Raw genomic sequence first — 23,178 nt, 5'->3', positions numbered from 1 at the left:
GAACCTATTTAAAGGTCCACTTTCTTAACTTTGCTGTTTATTTAGCATTGCAACGTTATATAACATTGGATGAGGGCGTTCGGGTCTCTGCAGGGAGATTCCAAACAGTTTTAGGTGGGTTCAAAGAATGGAGGTGAAGAAATAGGGCATTTCTCATCACAGGATTGATTTAGAGGGCTGTAATGTGATTAAAGAGCTGAGTCTGATGGAATTTCTTTGGTTTTCCCAAAGTCTGGAACAAATAAAGGGGACAGGAATTTGTAAAACAGTAAATTGGTTTTCTTCGCAGAGCGGGTTTCGTTGAGAGTTGACCAAACAGAATTAATATAAAGATTCCCTCAGAGAGTTAGCTAACTGTCTCAGACAGAGCTCACATCAGGATTAATTAAAGTTTGTCAGTGCTTACACATCTGTAAACATTTAGGAGAAAAGTGCAAACCTTCCTTGATGTCTTTCTTGGGGATTGACTTTTTAATGATGTTGTTGCACAGGTTCTTCTGCAGGATTACTCTCAGGGGTTTCAGCAGGTCGAAACTGTCAATGTTAAAAACATGACGGGTCGGTGGGTACGATGCCATCTCCTCCAGCTCCGTTCTGTTGGCGTTTGCGATTCCTACTGCATACACTGTGATGCCCATCCGACGGAGATCGATGGCTGCTTGCCTCACACTATCCTGGGATTTCCCATCGGTAATCACGATGACAACCTTCTGGACACCCAACCTGCTGCCCTGTTTCTCTTGGAAAATGTGATCCCGAGTGAAGTTTAACGCAGCTCCAGTTTTGGTCAGACCTCCACGGTAACGGATCATGTCAATGAACTGCAGGATTTCTGCCTTGGTCTTGAATGTATTGAGGTAGAACTGTGCTTTAGGCTCGCTGTTGTAGGTAACTACGCCCACTCTAACTCTGGCTTGACTGACATTAAGACCGCTGACCACTGAGTGCAGAAAAGTTTGTATCAGTTGGAAGTTCTCATTTTTAATGCTTTTGGACTCATCTACAACAAACACGATGTCTGCAACGTCGACTCCTTTGCAATCTGCGAAGAGAGAGTTTAATCAGTAATCAGGAATTCAGTTTTAGTTTAAATTCAGTTTCCAGTATAAATAAGTATAGAACACATCAACATGAAATTTTCACCAGACTAAATGAAGTAAGTTGAGAAGTTATGTGTGATGAAATACGCATTAGCATGGCAAGGCTAACAGCTAGCTAGCTAGCTAGTATACATAACCATAAAAAAAAAAAGTCAATGCTGGCAGGGTGCGAGACACTGTCTAACTAGAAAAACAGGAATAAGCCAAACAGCTAAACCACTTAGCTTTTACATGCTAGTTATAAAAGACTGCTAAAAAGGTTGTGAGCTTAGGCATGCTAGTTGTTAGCCTCTCCATGCTAATACCAAACCAAGGTGGACTTTTCAACCTGGTAAAATCAGAAGTGTAAAACTATCTCACTAGATCTGAATTTGACAAGTCTTTGAATTTAAATACCTGCATTTTATGCAGTTTGTATCTGAAAATAATTCAGAGATCCATTTTTTACAGTGTTAGAATTTTTTTTAGTCCAGAACTGAGCGCTAATAAATTTTATTTAATTAGATCTGAGTTTCTTAAATTTGACAGACTTCAGTGCCTATTATTTTATAATGACAAAAAAAAGGTTAACATGAGGACACAGGGATGACCAGTTGATGCTAGCCAATCAAATTATACTCAGCTGGTCACGTGATGCTACATGTTTGTAACAGGAAGCTACATCCAATAATATACAGTAAGATGCTTACTAATCTGATCAATGAGCCGGCAGTGGTGACTAAAAAATCCATCAGTTGCAAAGAAGAATCAGAATCCGAAGCTTTTATTGCCACTGAAGTGGCGTGCCAGCACAACAGAGTAAAAGGTGCCGTAACTGATGCTCATATCCCCCTGTATGCTGATGATACTATCATCTACAATTAAACTTCCTGAGAAATTGTTTTAGTACATTCAACATGTTTTTTTAATCTTCATTTAACCCTGAAAACAGTCAAGCAGGTGGACCTATTCTTCTTTCAGATGCAAAATGTTCCTCAACATAATCTGAAGACAATGTTGGTAGTTAAAATCTGAAGATGGATTTACCACTGTTCACTGTTCAGTTATCAATAACCAGATCTGTGGCTAAGTTATGAAAGAATACAACCTCAAACTGCCAATAAAAAAGCTTTTCTACCAGCTCAGCAGCGTTTTGTCCTTTTGAGTGTTCTGCAGGAATAAAATCATAGCTGTCTTCTTCAAGTTTGTCTTCTAGCTTAAACTTCAAGGTTTATTTCAACAAAATACAGCTACATTATTTGATTGATTTTAGGAGTAAGTAAGGTTAAAAAAAAATAAAATAAAATAAAAAAAACTTGATTTCCTTAAACCCTGAACCAGCAGGACCCTTTCGAAGATGATGAAACAGTGTCTCACAGTTTCTCGCAGTTATTGTCAATAATAAATAGATACAGTTCATATATATTATTAATATATCAGAAAAGCAATGATACCTTCATTGATGCCATATTTCAGTACTACTGCGCATGACAGAAGTCCGTCATGCACAGTGGTACTGAAATATGAAACGTCTCACAGATTGGATAAGATTTTGTATAAAAAACCATTAAAACAGTCTGGGGGCGGAGCCCTGCTGATTTAAGGCTAATTCGAGATGACTCATGACGTGTTGATGTAGAATTGATTAATTGAACATTTGACCCTTGAATATGGAGAGAAAATTGACTCAACATCCTTGTGTGTGTAATACATGAATTTACCCCGAAGCTAGCTGCAGCTTCTCGCTCAGCTTCCTGAGCTGGTTTGGAGGTGGAAAATTTAACAACTGCTTCTGTCTGAGTTTTCAGACGGTGAAGATACAAAGCAGAGCAGCACGGTTACTGAACGGGTAAAGAAATGTTGAACTTCTGGGCCAGGTGGGCTAAACAGGCGCTGTGTTTAGCCCACTTGCTAAAGCAGTTGCTCCAGGCGTAGATTTACATTCCGACATCTCTCTGATCCACCATCTCATCTACTGCCCATCTAATTGCCCACCTCAGATCCCACACCATGTTATGGTGTTTGAAAGAAAAATATGTGTATAGAGCACAAGCAGTAAATAACGTTTGAGCCTGCAGTTTACATGAGGATCAGATCAGAGCTTCACACAAAGGACAAACCCAGCGTGGGACGCTGAGCTTTTCTTTTTCCACAGAAAAACATGGCTACCAACTGACACAAGCATAGAGACAAACACTAGACTCCGGCCAATATTCAGATGTCCCAGCTTTTCAATGAGCATTAAATGCACCATCTACGCATGTATCTGTGAGCCTCCGGTGTGAAAGGAGCTCCGAACCTCTCCTGCATTTGTACCCTGACCTGTGTGTTGTTGATGTTGTGTGTGTGTGTGTGTGTGTGTGTGTGTGTGTGTGTGTGTGTGTGTACCAGGTAATTCTTGCAAAAGTGTTTTATGATCCTTTTTCAACAGTGAACCATTCCATTTGTGAGGTTGTAGGTAAAAAAAAAAATTTGTGCATAAAACACTGACGTTTGTGCATTTTTAAATTTGTGTGAAACTTTTTTGTGCACGTCATTTCTGAATATCTGTGTGTGAATTTCAACACATTTGTAAACACTGAAGTAACGCACAAAATGTTTTATACGATTTACATGTCTGGCACATACAAGTAGCCAAAGTTGCAAACAAATCAGTTTACACAGTTTGTAAATCATGTATGACACACACACACACACACACACACACACACACACAGAGTCGGTTTTCTCTCCATACCTGAAGGCCATATAAATTCGTATTTTTCACTTTATGGTAAAAAACCATTTAACACGCTTTTGGACACAATCTGACGCTTGTCTTCTGCCCCCTGGTGGACACCTTTTGCACTAAGATAGTATTGACATATCCCCACAGTAATAAACAGTAACATTTAAGCACTTTTTTAGAGGGACAAATAAACACTTCAGATTTAAACAAAATCTTTAATTTTCGCCCCGTTTTTTATTGAGTCGAGCTTTGAGGATGCAGGCCTATCGTCTGATGCATCATGGTGGTAAAAGTAGAACAATCTCACCTTCAGTCACCGTTTCCACTCTCTTGGTGATGAGCTTATCCTTCAGCTGAGTGACTCTCAGACTGTTGAGTGTAAATCCCGGGCTCGCAAAGCGCTCCAGGATGTCTTGTGGCACACTTGAACTCACCCCTACAACAGTTACTCCTGTGGATTTCAGACTTTTAGCTGGCTGAACAACATGATCGTCTGATTGTTTTCCTGTAACGGCCACCAGAAACTGCTCGGACCCTTGATGTGCACGTCCACCATTCTCAACGAGGAAAAATCTGCGAGCAGCCTGTTTCATAGCATTGCCCAGGTTTCGTTTTTGGTTGGTTTGCAGCTGTTGCTTTACATTCTCAATGGCTTTCATGGTCTGCTTCTTGGTTTTGTGATCAGTCAGACTGAATTCAACCTTGACGTCTTGACTATACTGGGCCAAACCAACGCGGTATCCTGATATTCCAACATCGGTCTGATTTACCAGCCTCACAAGCTCATTCTTAAACAGTTTAAACTGTCGGGGGAGCAATCCGTTATCCACCAGGAAAAAAATATCTGCAAACCTGTTGGCCAAAGCTGAAAGAAGACAGAAAGAAAGTTTATCCATTATGCTTCATTAGCGAGATGGAAACAGCAATGCAGACAAAGTGAACTTCTTGTTTTCTACATTCTCATTTGAAGATAATTCTCTCAAGTCTTTCAGGAAAAAAAACATATTAGTATTAAAACAAACATAGAACAGACTGGAGCTGCAGACAGGTTGATGTTAATACACACTGCTGCATCACAACATTAAGATTTAATCATACAAAAGGAAAAGCAGCGAGTCCAGATCCCTGTGGGACACCTCTAAGCATCAAACCTGAGACCTGTTGGCACTGAAACAAACACACAACACACACAGTTTCCATGTTTCCACACGTCTTCCTGCTACTATCTACCTGCTCTCCTCACTGCAGCACCTCCACCTCAGCTGCATCCCAAATGTCTTCTTGGCTTTATTCCAGCCATAGAGGATCATTATTTTCCTGCTTTTCTCATCACTTGTTGATCTTCAAGAGCAAATTATGGGCAGTTTAGAAAATAACCAAGCAAAAGTTTAGACACACTTTCCCATTAGATTTAATGGCTTTCAGGGTTCTACGTGTGCTTTCAGGGTTCTACATTGGCTTTCAGGGTTCTACGTGTGCTTTCAGGGTTCTACATTGGCTTTCAGGGTTCTACATTTGCTTTCAGGGTTCTACGTGGGCTTTCAGAGTTCTACGTGGGCTTTCAGGGTTCTACATTGGCTTTCAGGATTCTACATTGGCTTTCAGGGTTCTACGTGGGCTTTCAGGGTTCTACGTGGGCTTTCAGAGTTCTACGTGGGCTTTCAGAGTTCTACGTGGGCTTTCAGGATTCTACATTGGCTTTCAGGGTTCTATGTGGGCTTTCAGGGTTCTACGTGGGCTTTCAGGGTTCTACGTGGGCTTTCAGGGTTCTACATTGGCTTTCAGGATTCTACGTTGGCTTTCAGGGTTCTATGTGGGCTTTCAGGGTTCTACGTGGGCTTTCAGGGTTCTACATTGGCTTTCAGGATTCTACGTTGGCTTTCAGGGTTCTACGTGGGCTTTCAGAGTTCTACGTGGGCTTTCAGGGTTCTACTTTGGCTTTCAGGATTCTACATTGGCTTTCAGGATTCTACGTTGGCTTTCAGGGTTCTACGTGGGCTTTCAGAGTTCTACTTTGGCTTTCAGGATTCTACATTGGCTTTCAGGATTCTACATTGGCTTTCAGGACTCTACATTGGCTTTCAGGGTTCTACGTGGGCTTTCAGGGTTCTACGTTGGCTTTCAGGGTTCTACGTGGGCTTTCAGGGTTCTACATTGGCTTTCAGGGTTCTACATTGGCTTTCAGGGTTCTACGTGGGCTTTCAGAGTTCTACGTGGGCTTTCAGGGTTCTACATTGGCTTTCAGGATTCTACATTGGCTTTCAGGGTTCTACGTGGGCTTTCAGGGTTCTACGTGGGCTTTCAGAGTTCTACGTGGGCTTTCAGAGTTCTACGTGGGCTTTCAGGATTCTACATTGGCTTTCAGGGTTCTATGTGGGCTTTCAGGGTTCTACGTGGGCTTTCAGGGTTCTACATTGGCTTTCAGGATTCTACGTTGGCTTTCAGGGTTCTACGTGGGCTTTCAGAGTTCTACGTGGGCTTTCAGAGTTCTACGTGGGCTTTCAGAGTTCTACGTGGGCTTTCAGGGTTCTACTTTGGCTTTCAGGATTCTACATTGGCTTTCAGGATTCTACGTTGGCTTTCAGGGTTCTACGTGGGCTTTCAGAGTTCTACTTTGGCTTTCAGGATTCTACATTGGCTTTCAGGATTCTACATTGGCTTTCAGGACTCTACATTGGCTTTCAGGGTTCTACGTGGGCTTTCAGGGTTCTACGTTGGCTTTCAGGGTTCTACGTGGGCTTTCAGGGTTCTACATTGGCTTTCAGGGTTCTACATTGGCTTTCAGGGTTCTACGTGGGCTTTCAGGATTCTACATTGGCTTTCAGGGTTCTACATTGGCTTTCAGGATTCTACATTGGCTTTCAGGGTTCTACGTGGGCTTTCAGGGTTCTACGTTGGCTTTCAGGGTTCTACGTGGGCTTTCAGGGTTCTACATTGGCTTTCAGGATTCTACATTGGCTTTCAGGGTTCTACGTGGGCTTTCAGAGTTCTACGTGGGCTTTCAGGGTTCTACTTTGGCTTTCAGGATTCTACATTGGCTTTCAGGATTCTACGTGGGCTTTCAGAGTTCTACTTTGGCTTTCAGGATTCTACATTGGCTTTCAGGATTCTACATTGGCTTTCAGGACTCTACATTGGCTTTCAGGGTTCTACGTGGGCTTTCAGGGTTCTACGTTGGCTTTCAGGGTTCTACGTGGGCTTTCAGGGTTCTACATTGGCTTTCAGGGTTCTACATTGGCTTTCAGGGTTCTACGTGGGCTTTCAGGATTCTACATTGGCTTTCAGGGTTCTACATTGGCTTTCAGGATTCTACATTGGCTTTCAGGGTTCTACGTGGGCTTTCAGGGTTCTACGTTGGCTTTCAGGGTTCTACGTGGGCTTTCAGGGTTCTACATTGGCTTTCAGGATTCTACATTGGCTTTCAGGGTTCTACGTGGGCTTTCAGAGTTCTACGTGGGCTTTCAGAGTTCTACGTGGGCTTTCAGAGTTCTACATGGGCTTTTAGGGTTCTACGTGGGCTTTTAGGGTTCTACATTGGCTTTCAGGATTCTACATTGGCTTTCAGGGTTCTACGTGGGCTTTCAGGTTTCTACGTTGGCTTTCAGGGTTCTACGTGGGCTTTCAGGGTTCTACATTGGCTTTCAGGATTCTACATTGGCTTTCAGGGTTCTACGTGGGCTTTCAGGGTTCTACGTTGGCTTTCAGGGTTCTACGTGGGCTTTCAGGGTTCTACATTGGCTTTCAGGATTCTACATTGGCTTTCAGGGTTCTACGTGGGCTTTCAGAGTTCTACGTGGGCTTTCAGAGTTCTACGTGGGCTTTCAGAGTTCTACGTGGGCTTTCAGGGTTCTACGTGGGCTTTCAGAGTTCTACGTGGGCTTTCAGAGTTCTACATGGGCTTTTAGGGTTCTACGTGGGCTTTCAGAGTTCTACGTGGGCTTTCAGAGTTCTACATGGGCTTTTAGGGTTCTACGTGGGCTTTCAGAGTTCTACGTGGGCTTTCAGAGTTCTACATGGGCTTTTAGGGTTTTACATTGGCTTTCAGAGAAAATGACAACAATATTCTTCTTCAGAAGATACAGGTTGCACATTTAAAACTTTGCTAGAAATGTATGAGTTGGTTCTAATACGATCCATGAAAGACTGGAAGGTGCTTGCTTTTACCTTCCCTCTGCTCCACCATGGAGATGCACAGCGACGTCAGCAGACTGTCCGTCAGGCCACGCAGACCCCGGAAGTTGTCCGTGGCGTTGAGGAAATGCTCTTTGGGCCAGTTAGCTATAGTTTCCAGCTGCGTCCGGCTGTATTTTCCCACCCCAATGCCAAAGACCACAACTCCATGCTGCCTCAGATCCTGTGCAGGTCTATCTACTTCATCTCTAGACTCTCCACCAGTTATGACCACAGCAATCTGAGGTACCTGCTGGCCGGTTCTGCTCCCAGCTTCTTCCGTAAAGAACTCTTCACGGATCCGGTTGATGGCATTGCCGGTTAACGGTTTGGGATTCCGACCTGTAGAGTAGCGAATCTGTTCAACTGCAGCCAACAGGGAGGCCTGGTCCTTATGATCCTTCAGCAGGAATTCCTTTTGGAAATCATCACTGTGCTGGGCCAAGCCGACCTGGACTTTCTGAGGACCAATATCAAGACTCTTGATGATGTTAGAGAGAAACGTTTGCACTTCCTGAAAGTTCTCTGAGCTGATGCTGGCGGAGTCATCGATGAGGAAGACGATGTCACCCAGAGTAGCATTTTCACACTCAGGGGAAACTGAACAGGGGAAACACAAACCGGGAAATCATTTTTTTCATTAAACCAATACATCCTCAAGACTACTGACTGACAAAGGTACCCAACAGCAAGGAACCCATAGGAAATACAGCACACAACAAAACAGAACATGAAATCATCTTCAGATCATCACTTACAGACTTCAGGTGTGAGTGCACCTAATACAGCTTCAAACAGCCCAAAACAGAACAAGTGACATCACTTTAAAGTGTCCTGGAGAGTATTCCAGAACGACGGTGCAGCTCCTAAAAAGGATTTCGTATGTTTAACAGCAGCAGCTGGCAAAATGTTTTATAGACCAAAGTTAGCTGCTGATGTTTTCTATTGAGGAAACAACAATGTTGATGGGGAGGAATTAGAATCTAAACGCAGGATTGGTGATGAACAGAGTCAAAGCTACTGAGCACAGTCGATGAAACATGCATATAGAATGTATCACTATAGTCTAAACATGTCAAAATGTTGCTGGAAGAGCCCTGCACACTCACTTTAATAATAAAACAAGGAACAGCTGAGTAGAAGATGGTGTCGTCAACGTACAGGTTTATTTTAGCTGGACATTAGTTGATTCCAGTGTTTTATATCAAAATGGAAAAGAAGTGCGGGGCATATTTGGGCCAAAAGATGGCCCACCTCTGCTGTTTGGTTTGGTCCATTTTGGCCTTGACCTTTGGTGTTTATGAGTGTTGAAGTCAAAACTCATCAGCATGACGACCAGATGTGGCCCACAAGGAACCAGTTTCTGTCCATGCTGGCTCCTCATGAGCCAAGATTTGACATCTGAAACACATGTCCCACACAACACTTCCTGTAACCTACATTCAAGCCGGCAACTAACATGCGGACCACACACCCCCTGTTGGAGCCGTAACTGAGCCATAAGTACAGAAAGTAGCTCAGTTAGGCCGCCTGCTGACCTGCTGACCTCCTCTAATGAGCCGTCAACTACAATCTATGGAAACTAAATGTGGAGGAAGATGAAGAACAAACCAAGGAAACATGGAGAGAAGCCTGCAGTTCTGTTTCCGTCATACTGTTGACATGTAAACGAACATATGTGTGAGAACAAACGGCTTGGTTTCTGTTTCCTTTCCACAGTGTCTGATTAGCCGGAGTGTTTACATGGTTACATGAAAACTCACCTGTTTCCTGAGCAGTGACACCACCGAAGCAGACCGCTGTGACGAGGCTGAGGAGAACTGCTGATCCCCGCATGATGGCAAACCTTCCTGCTTTTCTGAAGAAACATAGAGAAGGTTCTGGCTTTTCTCCTCAGCTGTAAGTGACTTCTGTTAACCAGCTTATTATAGTGGAAGCAAAGTTCCTGAGAGACTCACATGTGTTTCAGATTAAAGCCTGAGAATGGAGGTACAGTTAGAGCTGTCGGTGATGTAACAGTGATCACCACAAAGCTGAAAGGCTTTTGCAAAGAAGGAAACTTTAAGCAAGAAATGAGGTAAAAATGATGACGGGATCCATGAAATATGTTCAGATGCTTGTTGCATTCCAACCCAAACAGCTTTTAACCAACTTCTGCACATAAGCACACTGATGCTTATACACACACATTCATTATCTATTTCTTTACACACACACACGCACACACATGTATGTAGATTATATATTATATATATATGTGTGTATATATATATATATAATATCATGTTTTGTTTCTGTTGACTGTTTTACTGCCACAGAGCTTTGCAAACTGTTTTTTATTGAACTGACTACATACACTCAGCACTCTGTTAGGAGACGAGACTCTCCCCTTCTTCCTGGAGATGAAGCAACAGGTTCTCCACACCTGGATTAGGGTTCCTCTCCAGTTCCTCCGGGTTTCAGTCGGGTTCTGGTCCATTCAGCAACAGTCCCAGAGTCTGGGAGGCTGGAGGCTGCAGGGTGGAGGCTGCAGGGTGGTGGAGGCTGCAGGGTGGAGGAGGCTGCAGGGTGGAGGCTGCAGGGTGGAGGAGGCTGCAGGGTGGTGGAGGCTGCAGGGTGGAGGCTGCAGGGTGGAGGAGGCTGCAGGGTGGAGGCTGCAGGGTGGTGGAGGCTGCAGGGTGGAGGAGGCTGCAGGGTGGAGGCTGCAGGGTGGAGGAGGCTGCAGGGTGGTGGAGGCTGCAGGGTGGAGGCTGCAGGGTGGAGGAGGCTGCAGGGTGGAGGCTGCAGGGTGGTGGAGGCTGCAGGGTGGAGGAGGCTGCAGGGTGGAGGCTGCAGGGTGGAGGAGGCTGCAGGGTGGTGGAGGCTGCAGGGTGGAGGCTGCAGGGTGGAGGAGGCTGCAGGGTGGAGGCTGCAGGGTGGAGGAGGCTGCAGGGTGGAGGCTGCAGGGTGGAGGAGGCTGCAGGGTGGAGGCTGCAGGGTGGTGGAGGCTGCAGGGTGGAGGCTGCAGGGTGGAGGAGGCTGCAGGGTGGTGGAGGCTGCAGGGTGGTGGAGGCTGCAGGGTGGAGGAGGCTGCAGGGTGGTGGAGGCTGCAGGGTGGTGGAGGCTGCAGGGTGGTGGAGGCTGCAGGGTGGAGGAGGCTGCAGGGTGGTGGAGGCTGCAGGGTGGTGGAGGCTGCAGGGTGGTGGAGGCTGCAGGGTGGAGGAGGCTGCAGGGTGGTGGAGGCTGCAGGGGGGTGGAGGCTGCAGGGTGGTGGAGGCTGCAGGGTGGAGGAGGCTGCAGGGTGGTGGAGGCTGCAGGGGGGTGGAGGCTGCAGGGTGGTGGAGGCTGCAGGGTGGAGGAGGCTGCAGGGTGGTGGAGGCTGCAGGGGGGTGGAGGCTGCAGGGTGGAGGAGGCTGCAGGGGGGTGGAGGCTGCAGGGTGGAGGAGGCTGCAGGGTGGAGGCTGCAGGGTGGTGGAGGCTGCAGGGTGGAGGCTGCAGGGTGGAGGAGGCTGCAGGGTGGAGGAGGCTGCAGGGTGGAGGAGGCTGCAGGGTGGTGGAGGCTGCAGGGTGGAGGCTGCAGGGTGGTGGAGGCTGCAGGGTGGAGGAGGCTGCAGGGTGGTGGAGGCTGCAGGGTGGAGGAGGCTGCAGGGGGGTGGAGGCTCCGTCAGGTCCAGGGAAAGGAACCTGGTTCTGTGGAACCTCCAGCAGCAGGAACCCTGCGGAGACGAAGTCCGGATCTGGACCACAGTTCTGTCTCTGAGCTCTTCAGCCGCTCCTCTTCCTCTCTGACCTTCCTCACCAGTCAGGTTGATGAAACGCAGCTGGTCTTCAGCCGAGGTGGAGAACGGTTTCCCAGACGACCAGGAGAAACGGACCGACGGAGTTCAACACTGCTTCACAGCTTCGTGTCGTGTTTCAGGGTTGATCCTAGACCTGCAGAATGCGTCCTTCAGTCACCAGGCAGAGCGGTGCTGGGTGTGCACGGTGGTGTGCACGGTGGTGTGCACGGTGGTGTGCACGGTGAAACTTTACATGCATGTGAATACTTTCCCTGCCTACTGTACTCTTACTGAGTTTACTGATCAGATATTTGTGTAAAATCATGTTAAAATTGTTCCTGAATGAACAAAAAGGAACATTAGTATTTTGTGGTAAAGATGCTGAAGCTGAATGTGTTTCTGCTCCTCAGGTTCCCACCTGCAGGATGCAGACCTCCTTCCAAAAGCACAACAACCCACATTTCTGCTCATCTTCTACAAAACAGAAAAGAAACGTTGAGTCACTCACAGTTCTGCTGCTCCATCAGCGTCGTCTGCACCCGATCACAGCCTGCTTCACGTTCACAGCTGCAGGATTTATTTTCAGAGGAGGGTCGGACCCAGAGGTGGACTCCTCCCCCGCCTTCCCCTCCAGAACCCTGCAGTCCAGGCAGTTTAACTGCCCTGACTCATTTTACCTAACTAGTGGATGTTCAGGTGACGGATCAGAAGATTTGTTCCCAGCCAGACAGATGTTAAAATCCTCCACTAAAACACATTTAAATAATTCATGAGATGAAAAACCATCAGCCAATCGCATCACTCCAAACTTCACGTACAACTCTGTAAACACATGAAGTCCGGAGACCATGTCTCGGTGTTTCCTCAGTTTGGATCCCAGTCCAGCTCTACAGTCATGTTTAGCCACCTTTCAGACACCTTACACCAAGGGACGCCCACCACAGCCCCAGTCCAGGCGGGGGGAGGGGGGGCCGGGGGGAAGTATGTGTTGTGCTCCTGTCTTAAAGGATATATTAAGGAATCAATTAATCAAACTTAAAGAATAAAATGCTTTATTAGAAATGAAATCATTCTTTGTTGAGCAACATTGTTGGATATAAAATGTTGCTGATTCCACAACATGAAGTTGTGATCACATGGATCTCTACTAACATGAGGAAAATACTTTTTGTATTAACATCTGTTCCACTTCACCAGCGTGTGGTAAGAGGGGAGGAGGCGGATGAATTCAGATCATTTATACCGTGGTCACTGATAGTTGGGCAAGTTAAACTACACCGTTGCACTGAATTAATCAGCAGGTTCAGATCAGCTGACCTTTGACTGGTGATGAGAGAAGCGCAACCTGACAACGGTTAGTTAACATAAAAACGGCAACGAGGGCAACATAAAATAGTTCCAACCTTAGCATGTCTAGCTAGCTTTGTAAAAACAGAAATAAACATTTGTTATAAAATGTTTACCGTGTGGGGGCACGGTGGGAACATGGTGGGGGCACGGTGGGGGCACGGTGGGACCATGGTGGGGGTATGCTGGAGGCACGGTGGGACCATGGTGGGGGCACGGTGGGAACATGGTGGGGGTATGCTGGAGGCACGGTGGGACCATGGTGGGGGCACGGTGGAGGCACGGTGGGACCATAGTGGGGGCACGGTGGGAACATGGTGGGGGCATGCTGGAGGCACGGTGGGACCATAGTGGGGGCACGGTGGGACCATGGTGGGACCATGGTGGAGGCACGGTGGGACCATAGTGGGGGCACGGTGGGAACATGGTGGGGGCATGCTGGAGGCACGGTGGGGGCACGGTGGAGGCACGGTGGGGGCACGGTGGGACCATAGTGGGGGCACGGTGGGAACATGGTGGGGGCATGCTGGAGGCACGGTGGGGGCACGGTGGAGGCACGGTGGGGGCACGGTGGGACCATGGTGGGGGCACGGTGGGACCATGGTGGGGGCACGGTGGGAACATGGTGGGGGCATGCTGGAGGCACGGTGGGGGCACGGTGGAGGCACGGTGGGGGCACGGTGGGACCATGGTGGGGGCACGGTGGGGGCACGGTGGGACCATGGTGGGGGCACGGTGGGAACATGGTGGGGGCACGGTGGGGGCACGGTGGGGGCACGGTGGGGGCACGGTGGAGGCACGGTGGGACCATGGTGGGGGCACGGTGGGAACATGGTGGGGGCACGGTGGGGGCACGGTGGGGGCACGGTGGGGGCACGGTGGGAACATGGTGGGGGCACGGTGGGAACATGGTGGGGGCACGGTGGGGGCACGGTGGAGGCATGCTGGGAACATGGTGGGGGCACGGTGGGAACATGGTGGGAACATGGTGGGGGCACGGTGGGGGCACGGTGGGGGCACGGTGGGAACATGGTGGGGGCACGGTGGGAACATGGTGGGGGCACGGTGGGGGCACGGTGGAGGCATGCTGGGAACATGGTGGGGGCACGGTGGGGGCACGGTGGAGGCAGGGTGGGGGCACGGTGGGACCATGGTGGGGGCATGCTGGAGGCACGGTGGGAACATGGTGGGGGCACGGTGGGAACATGGTGGGGGCATGCTGGAGGCACGGTGGGGGCACGGTGGGAACATGGTGGGGGCACGGTGGGGGCACGGTGGGAACATGGTGGGGGCACGGTGGGGGCACGGTGGGAACATGGTGGGGGCACGGTGGAGGCATGCTGGGAACATGGTGGGGGCACGGTGGAGGCACGGTGGGAACATGGTGGGGGCACGGTGGGACCATGGTGGGGGCATGCTGGAGGCACGGTGGGAACATGGTGGGGGCACGGTGGAGGCACGGTGGGAACATGGTGGGGGCACGGTGGGAACATGGTGGGGGCATGCTGGAGGCACGGTGGGGGCACGGTGGAGGCACGGTGGGGGCACGGTGGGGGCACGGTGGAGGCACGGTGGGGGCACGGTGGGGGCACGGTGGGAACATGGTGGGGGCATGCTGGAGGCACGGTGGGGGCATGGTGGGGGCACGGTGGGGGCACGGTGGGAACATGGTGGGGGCACGGTGGAGGCACGGTGGGGGCACGGTGGAGGCACGGTGGGAACATGGTGGGGGCACGGTGGAGGCACGGTGGGAACATGGTGGGGGCACGGTGGGGGCACGGTGGAGGCACGGTGGGAACATGGTGGGGGCACGGTGGGAACATGGTGGGGGCACGGTGGGGGCACGGTGGGACCATGGTGGGGGCACGGTGGGAACATGGTGGGGGCACGGTGGGGGCACGGTGGGAACATGGTGGGGGCACGGTGGGGGCACGGTGGGACCATGGTGGGGGCACGGTGGGAACATGGTGGGGGCACGGTGGGGGCACGGTGGGACCATGGTGGGGACACGGTGGAGGCACGGTGGGACCATGGTGGGGGCACGGTGGGGGCACGGTGGAGGCACGGTGGGAACATGGTGGGGACACGGTGGAGGCACGGTGGGACCATGGTGGGGGCACGGTGGGGGCACGGTGGGACCATGGTGGGGGCACGGTGGGGGCACGGTGGAGGCACGGTGGAGGCACGGTGGGAACATGGTGGGGGCACGGTGGAGGCACGGTGGGAACATGGTGGGGGCACGGTGGGGGCACGGTGGGAACATGGTGGGGGCACGGTGGGACCATGGTGGGGGTATGCTGGAGGCACGGTGGGACCATGGTGGGGGCACGGTGGGAACATGGTGGGGGTATGCTGGAGGCACGGTGGGACCATGGTGGGGGCACGGTGGAGGCACGGTGGGACCATAGTGGGGGCACGGTGGGAACATGGTGGGGGCATGCTGGAGGCACGGTGGGACCATGGTGGGGGCACGGTGGGGGCACGGTGGGACCATAGTGGGGGCACGGTGGGACCATAGTGGAGGCACGGTGGGACCATGGTGGGACCATGGTGGAGGCACGGTGGGACCATAGTGGGGGCACGGTGGGAACATGGTGGGGGCATGCTGGAGGCACGGTGGGGGCACGGTGGAGGCACGGTGGGGGCACGGTGGGACCATAGTGGGGGCACGGTGGGAACATGGTGGGGGCATGCTGGAGGCACGGTGGGGGCACGGTGGAGGCACGGTGGGGGCACGGTGGGACCATGGTGGGGGCACGGTGGGAATATGGTGGGGGCATGCTGGAGGCACGGTGGGGGCACGGTGGAGGCACGGTGGGGGCACGGTGGGACCATGGTGGGGGCACGGTGGGGGCACGGTGGGACCATGGTGGGGGCACGGTGGGAACATGGTGGGGGCACGGTGGGGGCACGGTGGGGGCACGGTGGGGGCACGGTGGGGGCACGGTGGAGGCACGGTGGGACCATGGTGGGGGCACGGTGGGAACATGGTGGGGGCACGGTGGGGGCACGGTGGGGGCACGGTGGGGGCACGGTGGGAACATGGTGGGGGCACGGTGGGAACATGGTGGGGGCACGGTGGGGGCACGGTGGAGGCATGCTGGGAACATGGTGGGGGCACGGTGGGAACATGGTGGGAACATGGTGGGGGCACGGTGGGGGCACGGTGGGGGCACGGTGGGAACATGGTGGGGGCACGGTGGGAACATGGTGGGGGCACGGTGGGGGCACGGTGGAGGCATGCTGGGAACATGGTGGGGGCACGGTGGGGGCACGGTGGAGGCAGGGTGGGGGCACGGTGGGACCATGGTGGGGGCACGGTGGGAACATGGTGGGGGCATGCTGGAGGCACGGTGGGAACATGGTGGGGGCACGGTGGGAACATGGTGGGGGCATGCTGGAGGCACGGTGGGAACATGGTGGGGGCACGGTGGGGGCACGGTGGGAACATGGTGGGGGCACGGTGGGGGCACGGTGGGAACATGGTGGGGGCACGGTGGAGGCATGCTGGGAACATGGTGGGGGCACGGTGGAGGCACGGTGGGAACATGGTGGGGGCACGGTGGGACCATGGTGGGGGCATGCTGGAGGCACGGTGGGAACATGGTGGGGGCACGGTGGGAACATGGTGGGGGCATGCTGGAGGCACGGTGGGGGCACGGTGGGGGCACGGTGGAGGCACGGTGGGGGCACGGTGGGGGCACGGTGGAGGCACGGTGGGGGCACGGTGGGGGCACGGTGGGAACATGGTGGGGGCATGCTGGAGGCACGGTGGGGGCATGGTGGGGGCACGGTGGGGGCACGGTGGGAACATGGTGGGGGCACGGTGGAGGCACGGTGGGGGCACGGTGGAGGCACGGTGGGAACATGGTGGGGGCACGGTGGAGGCACGGTGGGGGCACGGTGGAGGCACGGTGGGAACATGGTGGGGGCACGGTGGGAACATGGTGGGGGCACGGTGGGGGCACGGTGGGACCATGGTGGGGGCACGGTGGGAACATGGTGGGGGCACGGTGGGGGCACGGTGGGAACATGGTGGGGGCACGGTGGGGGCACGGTGGGACCATGGTGGGGGCACGGTGGGAACATGGTGGGGGCACGGTGGGGGCACGGTGGGACCATGGTGGGGACACGGTGGAGGCACGGTGGGACCATGGTGGGGGCACGGTGGGGGCACGGTGGAGGCACGGTGGGGGCACGGTGGGAACATGGTGGGGACACGGTGGAGGCACGGTGGGACCATGGTGGGGGCACGGTGGGGGCACGGTGGGACCATGGTGGGGGCACGGTGGGGGCACGGTGGAGGCACGGTGGAGGCACGGTGGGAACATGGTCGGGGCACGGTGGAGGCACGGTGGGAACATGGTGGGGGCACGGTGGGGGCACGGTGGGAACATGGTGGGGGCACGGTGGGACCATGGTGGGGGCACGGTGGGGGCACGGTCGGAACATGGTGGGGGCACGGTGGAGGCACGGTGGGAACATGGTGGAGGCACGGTGGGGGCACGGTGGGAACATGGTGGGGGCATGCTGGAGGCACGGTGGGGGCACGGTGGGGGCACGGTGGGGGCACGGTGGAGGCACGGTGGAGGCACGGTGGGGGCACGGTGGAGGCACGGTGGAGGCACGGTGGGGGCACGGTGGAGGCACGGTGGAGGCACGGTGGGGGCACGGTGGAGGCACGGTGGGACCATGGTGGGGGCATGCTGGAGGCACGGTGGGGGCACGGTGGGGGCACGGTGGGGGCACGGTGGGGGCACGGTGGAGGCACGGTGGGGGCACGGTGGGGGCACGGTGGGAACATGGTGGGGGCACGGTGGGGGCACGGTGGGAACATGGTGGGGGCACGGTGGAGGCACGGTGGAGGCACGGTGGGAACATGGTGGGGGCACGGTGGAGGCACGGTGGGGGCACGGTGGAGGCACGGTGGGAACATGGTGGGGGCACGGTGGGAACATGGTGGGGGCACGGTGGGGGCACGGTGGGACCATGGTGGGGGCACGGTGGGAACATGGTGGGGGCACGGTGGGAACATGGTGGGGGCATGCTGGAGGCACGGTGGGGGCACGGTGGGACCATGGTGGGGGCATGCTGGAGGCACGGTGGGAACATGGTGGGGGCATGCTGGAGGCGCGGTGGGGGCACGGTGGAGGCACGGTGGGACCACGGTGGGGGCACGGTGGGGGCACGGTGGGACCATGGTGGGGGCACGGTGGGAACATGGTGGGGGCACGGTGGGGGCACGGTGGGACCATGGTGGGGGCACGGTGGGGGCACGGTGGAGGCACGGTGGGGGCACGGTGGGAACATGGTGGGGGCACGGTGGGACCATGGTGGGGGCACGGTGGGACCATGGTGGGACCATGGTGGGGGCACGGTGGGGGCACGGTGGGAACATGGTGGGGGCATGCTGGAGGCACGGTGGGGGCACGGTGGAGGCACGGTGGGAACATGGTGGGGGCATGCTGGAGGCACGGTGGGGGCACGGTGGAGGCACGGTGGGACCATGGTGGGGGCACGGTGGGGGCACGGTGGGAACATGGTGGGGGCATGCTGGAGGCACGGTGGGGGCACGGTGGGAACACGGTGGGGGCATGCTGGAGGCACGGTGGGACCATGGTGGGGGCACGGTGGGGGCACGGTGGGAACATGGTGGGGGCATGGTGGGGGCACGGTGGGAACATGGTGGGGGCACGGTGGGGGCACGGTGGGAACATGGTGGGGGCACGGTGGGGGCACGGTGGGAACATGGTGGGACCATGGTGGGGGCACGGTGGGAACATGGTGGGGGCACGGTGGGAACATGGTGGGACCATGGTGGGGGCACGGTGGGAACATGCTGGAGGCACGGTGGGACCATGGTGGGAACATGGTGGGGGCACGGTGGGAACATGGTGGGGGCACGGTGGGGGCACGGTGGGGGCACGGTGGGACCATGGTGGGGGCACGGTGGGGGCACGGTGGGAACATGGTGGGGGCACGGTGGGGGCACGGTGGGACCATGGTGGGGGCACGGTGGGGGCACGGTGGAGGCACGGTGGGGGCACGGTGGGGGCATGCTGGAGGCACGGTGGGACCATGGTGGGAACATGGTGGGTGCACGGTGGGGGCACGGTGGGGGCACGGTGGGACCATGGTGGGGGCACGGTGGGGGCACGGTGGGACCATGGTGGGGGCACGGTGGGGGCACGGTGGAGGCACGGTGGGACCATGGTGGGGGCACGGTGGGGGCACGGTGGGGGCACGGTGGGACCATGGTGGGGGCACGGTGGGGGCACGGTGGAGGCACGGTGGGGGCACGGTGGGAACATGGTGGGGGCACGGTGGAGGCACGGTGGGACCATGGTGGGGGCACGGTGGGGGCACGGTGGGAACATGGTGGGGGCATGCTGGAGGCACGGTGGGGGCACGGTGGGAACATGGTGGGAACATGGTGGGGGCATGCTGGAGGCACGGTGGGACCATGGTGGGGGCACGGTGGGGGCACGGTGGGAACATGGTGGGGGCATGCTGGAGGCACGGTGGGGGCACGGTGGGAACATGGTGGGAACATGGTGGGGGCATGCTGGAGGCACGGTGGGACCATGGTGGGGGCATGCTGGAGGCACGGTGGAGGCACGGTGGGAACATGGTGGGGGCATGCTGCAGGCACGGTGGGACCATGGTGGGGGCACGGTGGGACCATGGTGGGGGCACGGTGGGACCATGGTGGGACCACGGTGGAGGCAAGGTGGGAACATGGTGGGGGCACGGTGGGAACATGGTGGGGGCACGGTGGGACCATGGTGGGAACATGGTGGGGGCACGGTGGGAACATGGTGGGGGCACGGTGGGGGCACGGTGGGAACATAGTGGGGGCACGGTGGGACCATGGTGGGGGCACGGTGGGGGCACGGTGGGGGCACGGTGGAGGCACGGTGGGGGCACGGTGGGAACATGGTGGGGGCACGGTGGGGGCACGGTGGGGGCACGGTGGGACCATGGTGGGACCATGGTGGGGGCACGGTGGAGGCACGGTGGGAACATGGTGGGGGCACGGTGGGGGCACGGTGGGACCATGGTGGGGGCACGGTGGAGGCACGGTGGGAACATGGTGGGGGCACAGTGGGGGCACGGTGGGAACATGGTGGGGGCATGCTGGAGGCACGGTGGGGGCACGGTGGGACCATGGTGGGGGCACGGTGGAGGCACGGTGGGACCATGGTGGGGGCACGGTGGGAACATGGTGGGGGCATGCTGGAGGCACGGTGGGGGCACGGTGGGAACATGGTGGGGGCATGCTGGAGGCACGGTGGGGGCACGGTGGAGGCACGGTGGGGGCACGGTGGGAACATGGTGGGGGCACGGTGGGAACATGGTGGGGGCATGCTGGAGGCACGGTGGGGGCACGGTGGGAACATGGTGGGGGCATGCTGGAGGCACGGTGGGGGCACGGTGGGACCATGGTGGGGGCACGGTGGGGGCACGGTGGGAACATGGTGGGGGCATGGTGGGGGCACGGTGGGAACATGGTGGGGGCACGGTGGGGGCACGTTGGGGGCACGGTGGGAACATGGTGGGACCATGGTGGGGGCACGGTGGGAACATGGTGGGGGCACGGTGGGACCATGGTGGGACCATGCTGGAGGCACGGTGGGACCATGGTGGGAACATGGTGGGGGCACGGTGGGGGCACGGTGGAGGCACGGTGGGGGCACGGTGGGACCATGGTGGGGGCATGCTGGAGGCACGGTGGGACCATGGTGGGGGTATGCTGGAGGCACGGTGGGACCATGGTGGGGGCACGGTGGGGGCACGGTGGGAACATGGTGGGGGTATGGTGGGGGCACGGTGGGACCATGGTGGGGGCATGGTGGGGGCACGGTGGGGGCACGGTGGGACCATGGTGGGGGTATGGTGGGGGCACGGTGGGACCATGGTGGGGGCATGGTGGGGGCACGGTGGGGGCACGGTGGGACCATGGTGGGGGTATGGTGGAGGCACGGTGGGACCATGGTGGGGGCATGGTGGGGGCACGGTGGGGGCACGGTGGGAACATCGTGGGGGCACGGTGGGACCATGGTGGGGGCACGGTGCGGGCACGGTGGGACCATGGTGGGGGTATGGTGGGACCATGGTGGGGGCACGGTGGGGGCACGGTGGGAACATGGTGGGACCATGGTGGGGGCACGGTGGGAACATGGTGGGGGCACGGTGGGACCATGGTGGGGGCACGGTGGGGGCACGGTGGGACCATGGTGGGGGCACGGTGGGGGTACGGTGGGACCATGGTGGGGGCACGGTGGGGGCACGGTGGGACCATGGTGGGGGCACGGTGGGGGCACGGTGGGGGTATGGTGGGGGCACGGTGGAGGCACGGTGGGGGCACGGTGGGACCATGGTGGGGGCACGGTGGGGGCACGGTGGGACCATGGTGGGGGCACGGTGGGGGCACGGTGGGGGTATGGTGGGGGCACGGTGGGAACATGGTGGGACCATGGTGGGGGTATGGTGGGGGCACGGTGGGACCATGGTGGGGGTATGGTGGGGGCACGGTGGGAACATGGTGGGGGCACGGTGGGAACATGGTGGGACCATGGTGGGGGTATGGTGGAGGCACGGTGGGACCATGGTGGGGGCACGGTGGAGGCACGGTGGGAACATGGTGGGGGCACGGTGGGGGCACGGTGGGAACATGGTGGGGGCACGGTGGGGGCACGGTGGGAACATGGTGGGGGCACGGTGGGACCATGGTGGGGGCACGGTGGGAACATGGTGGGGGCGTGGTGGAGGCACTGTGGGGGCACGGTGGGGGCACGGTGGGGGCACGGTGGGAACATGGTGGGGGTGTGGTGGAGGCACGGTGGGGGCACGGTGGGGGCACGGTGGAGGCACGGTGGGGGCACGGTGGGAACATGGTGGGGGTGTGGTGGGACCATGGTGGGGGTATGGTGGGACCATGGTGGGGGTATGGTGGGGGCACGGTGGGGGTATGGTGGGGGCACGGTGGGAACATGGTGGGACCATGGTGGGGGTATGGTGGGACCATGGTGGGGGTATGGTGGGGGCACGGTGGGGGCACGGTGGGACCATGGTGGGGGTATGGTGGGGGCACGGTGGGGGCACGGTGGGAACATGGTGGGGGTATGGTGGGACCATGGTGGGGGTATGGTGGGGGCACGGTGGGGGCACGGTGGGAACATGGTGGGGGCGTGGTGGAGGCACTGTGGGGGCACGGTGGGGGCACGGTGGGGGCACGGTGGGGGCACGGTGGGAACATGGTGGGACCATGGTGGGGGCATGCTGGAGGCACGGTGGGACCATGGTGGGGGCACGGTGGGGGCACGGTGGGAACATGGTGGGGGTATGGTGGGACCATGGTGGGGGCATGCTGGGACCATGGTGGGGGTATGGTGGGACCATGGTGGGGGCATGCTGGGACCATGGTGGGGGTATGGTGGGACCATGGTGGGGGCATGCTGGAGGCATGGTGGGACCATGGTGGGGGCATGCTGGGACCATGGTGGGGGTATGCTGGGGGCACGGTGGGGGCATGCTGGAGGCACGGTGGGACCATGGTGGGGGCATGCTGGGACCATGGTGGGGGTATGGTGGGACCATGGTGGGGGCATGCTGGGACCATGGTGGGGGTATGGTGGGACCATGGTGGGGGCATGCTGGAGGCATGGTGGGGGCATGCTGGAGGCACGGTGGGACCATGGTGGGGGCATGCTGGAGGCATGGTGGGGGCATGCTGGAGGCATGGTGGGGGCACGGTGGAGGCACGGTGGGACCATGGTGGGGGCACGGTGGGGGCACGGTGGGGGCACGGTGGGACCATGGTGGGGGCATGCTGGAGGCACGGTGGGACCATGGTGGGGGTATGCTGGAGGCACGGTGGGACCATGGTGGGGGCACGGTGGGGGCACGGTGGGGGCACGGTGGGAACATGGTGGGGGCACGGTGGGAACATGGTGGGGGCACGGTGGGACCATGGTGGGGGTATGGTGGGGGCACGGTGGAGGCACGGTGGGACCATGGTGGGGGCATGCTGGAGGCACGGTGGGACCATGGTGGGACCATGGTGGGGGCACGGTGGGGGCACGGTGGGGGCACG

The 23,178-nt window shown here is 57.0% G+C and overlaps 1 protein-coding gene across 1 annotated transcript in view; it reads right to left on the bottom strand.

Annotated features, from left to right (window-relative positions):
- The window catches only part of LOC306755770 (collagen alpha-6(VI) chain-like), a 98,230-nt gene extending 85,956 nt beyond the window's left edge, over nt 1-12,274 (bottom strand). Inside the window, exons 1-5 of the mRNA XM_079240281.1 lie at nt 12,244-12,274; nt 9,741-9,835; nt 7,972-8,577; nt 4,115-4,672; nt 440-1,042 (exon numbers count right to left, since the gene is read on the bottom strand). Of these exons, the coding sequence (XP_079096407.1) occupies nt 440-1,042; nt 4,115-4,672; nt 7,972-8,577; nt 9,741-9,813 (1,840 nt within the window). The 5' untranslated portion in view covers nt 9,814-9,835; nt 12,244-12,274. The remainder of the gene's footprint in view (nt 1-439; nt 1,043-4,114; nt 4,673-7,971; nt 8,578-9,740; nt 9,836-12,243) is intronic.
- Nucleotides 12,275-23,178: the final 10,904 nt, after the last annotated feature.

This window comes from Telmatherina bonti, assembly GCF_933228915.1.
Source record: "Telmatherina bonti genome assembly, chromosome: 5".
In the NCBI taxonomy this organism is placed as follows: Eukaryota; Metazoa; Chordata; class Actinopteri; order Atheriniformes; family Telmatherinidae; genus Telmatherina; species Telmatherina bonti.
Note: the sequence above shows the minus strand (reverse complement) of the source record. Positions and strands in the feature narration are given on the sequence as shown.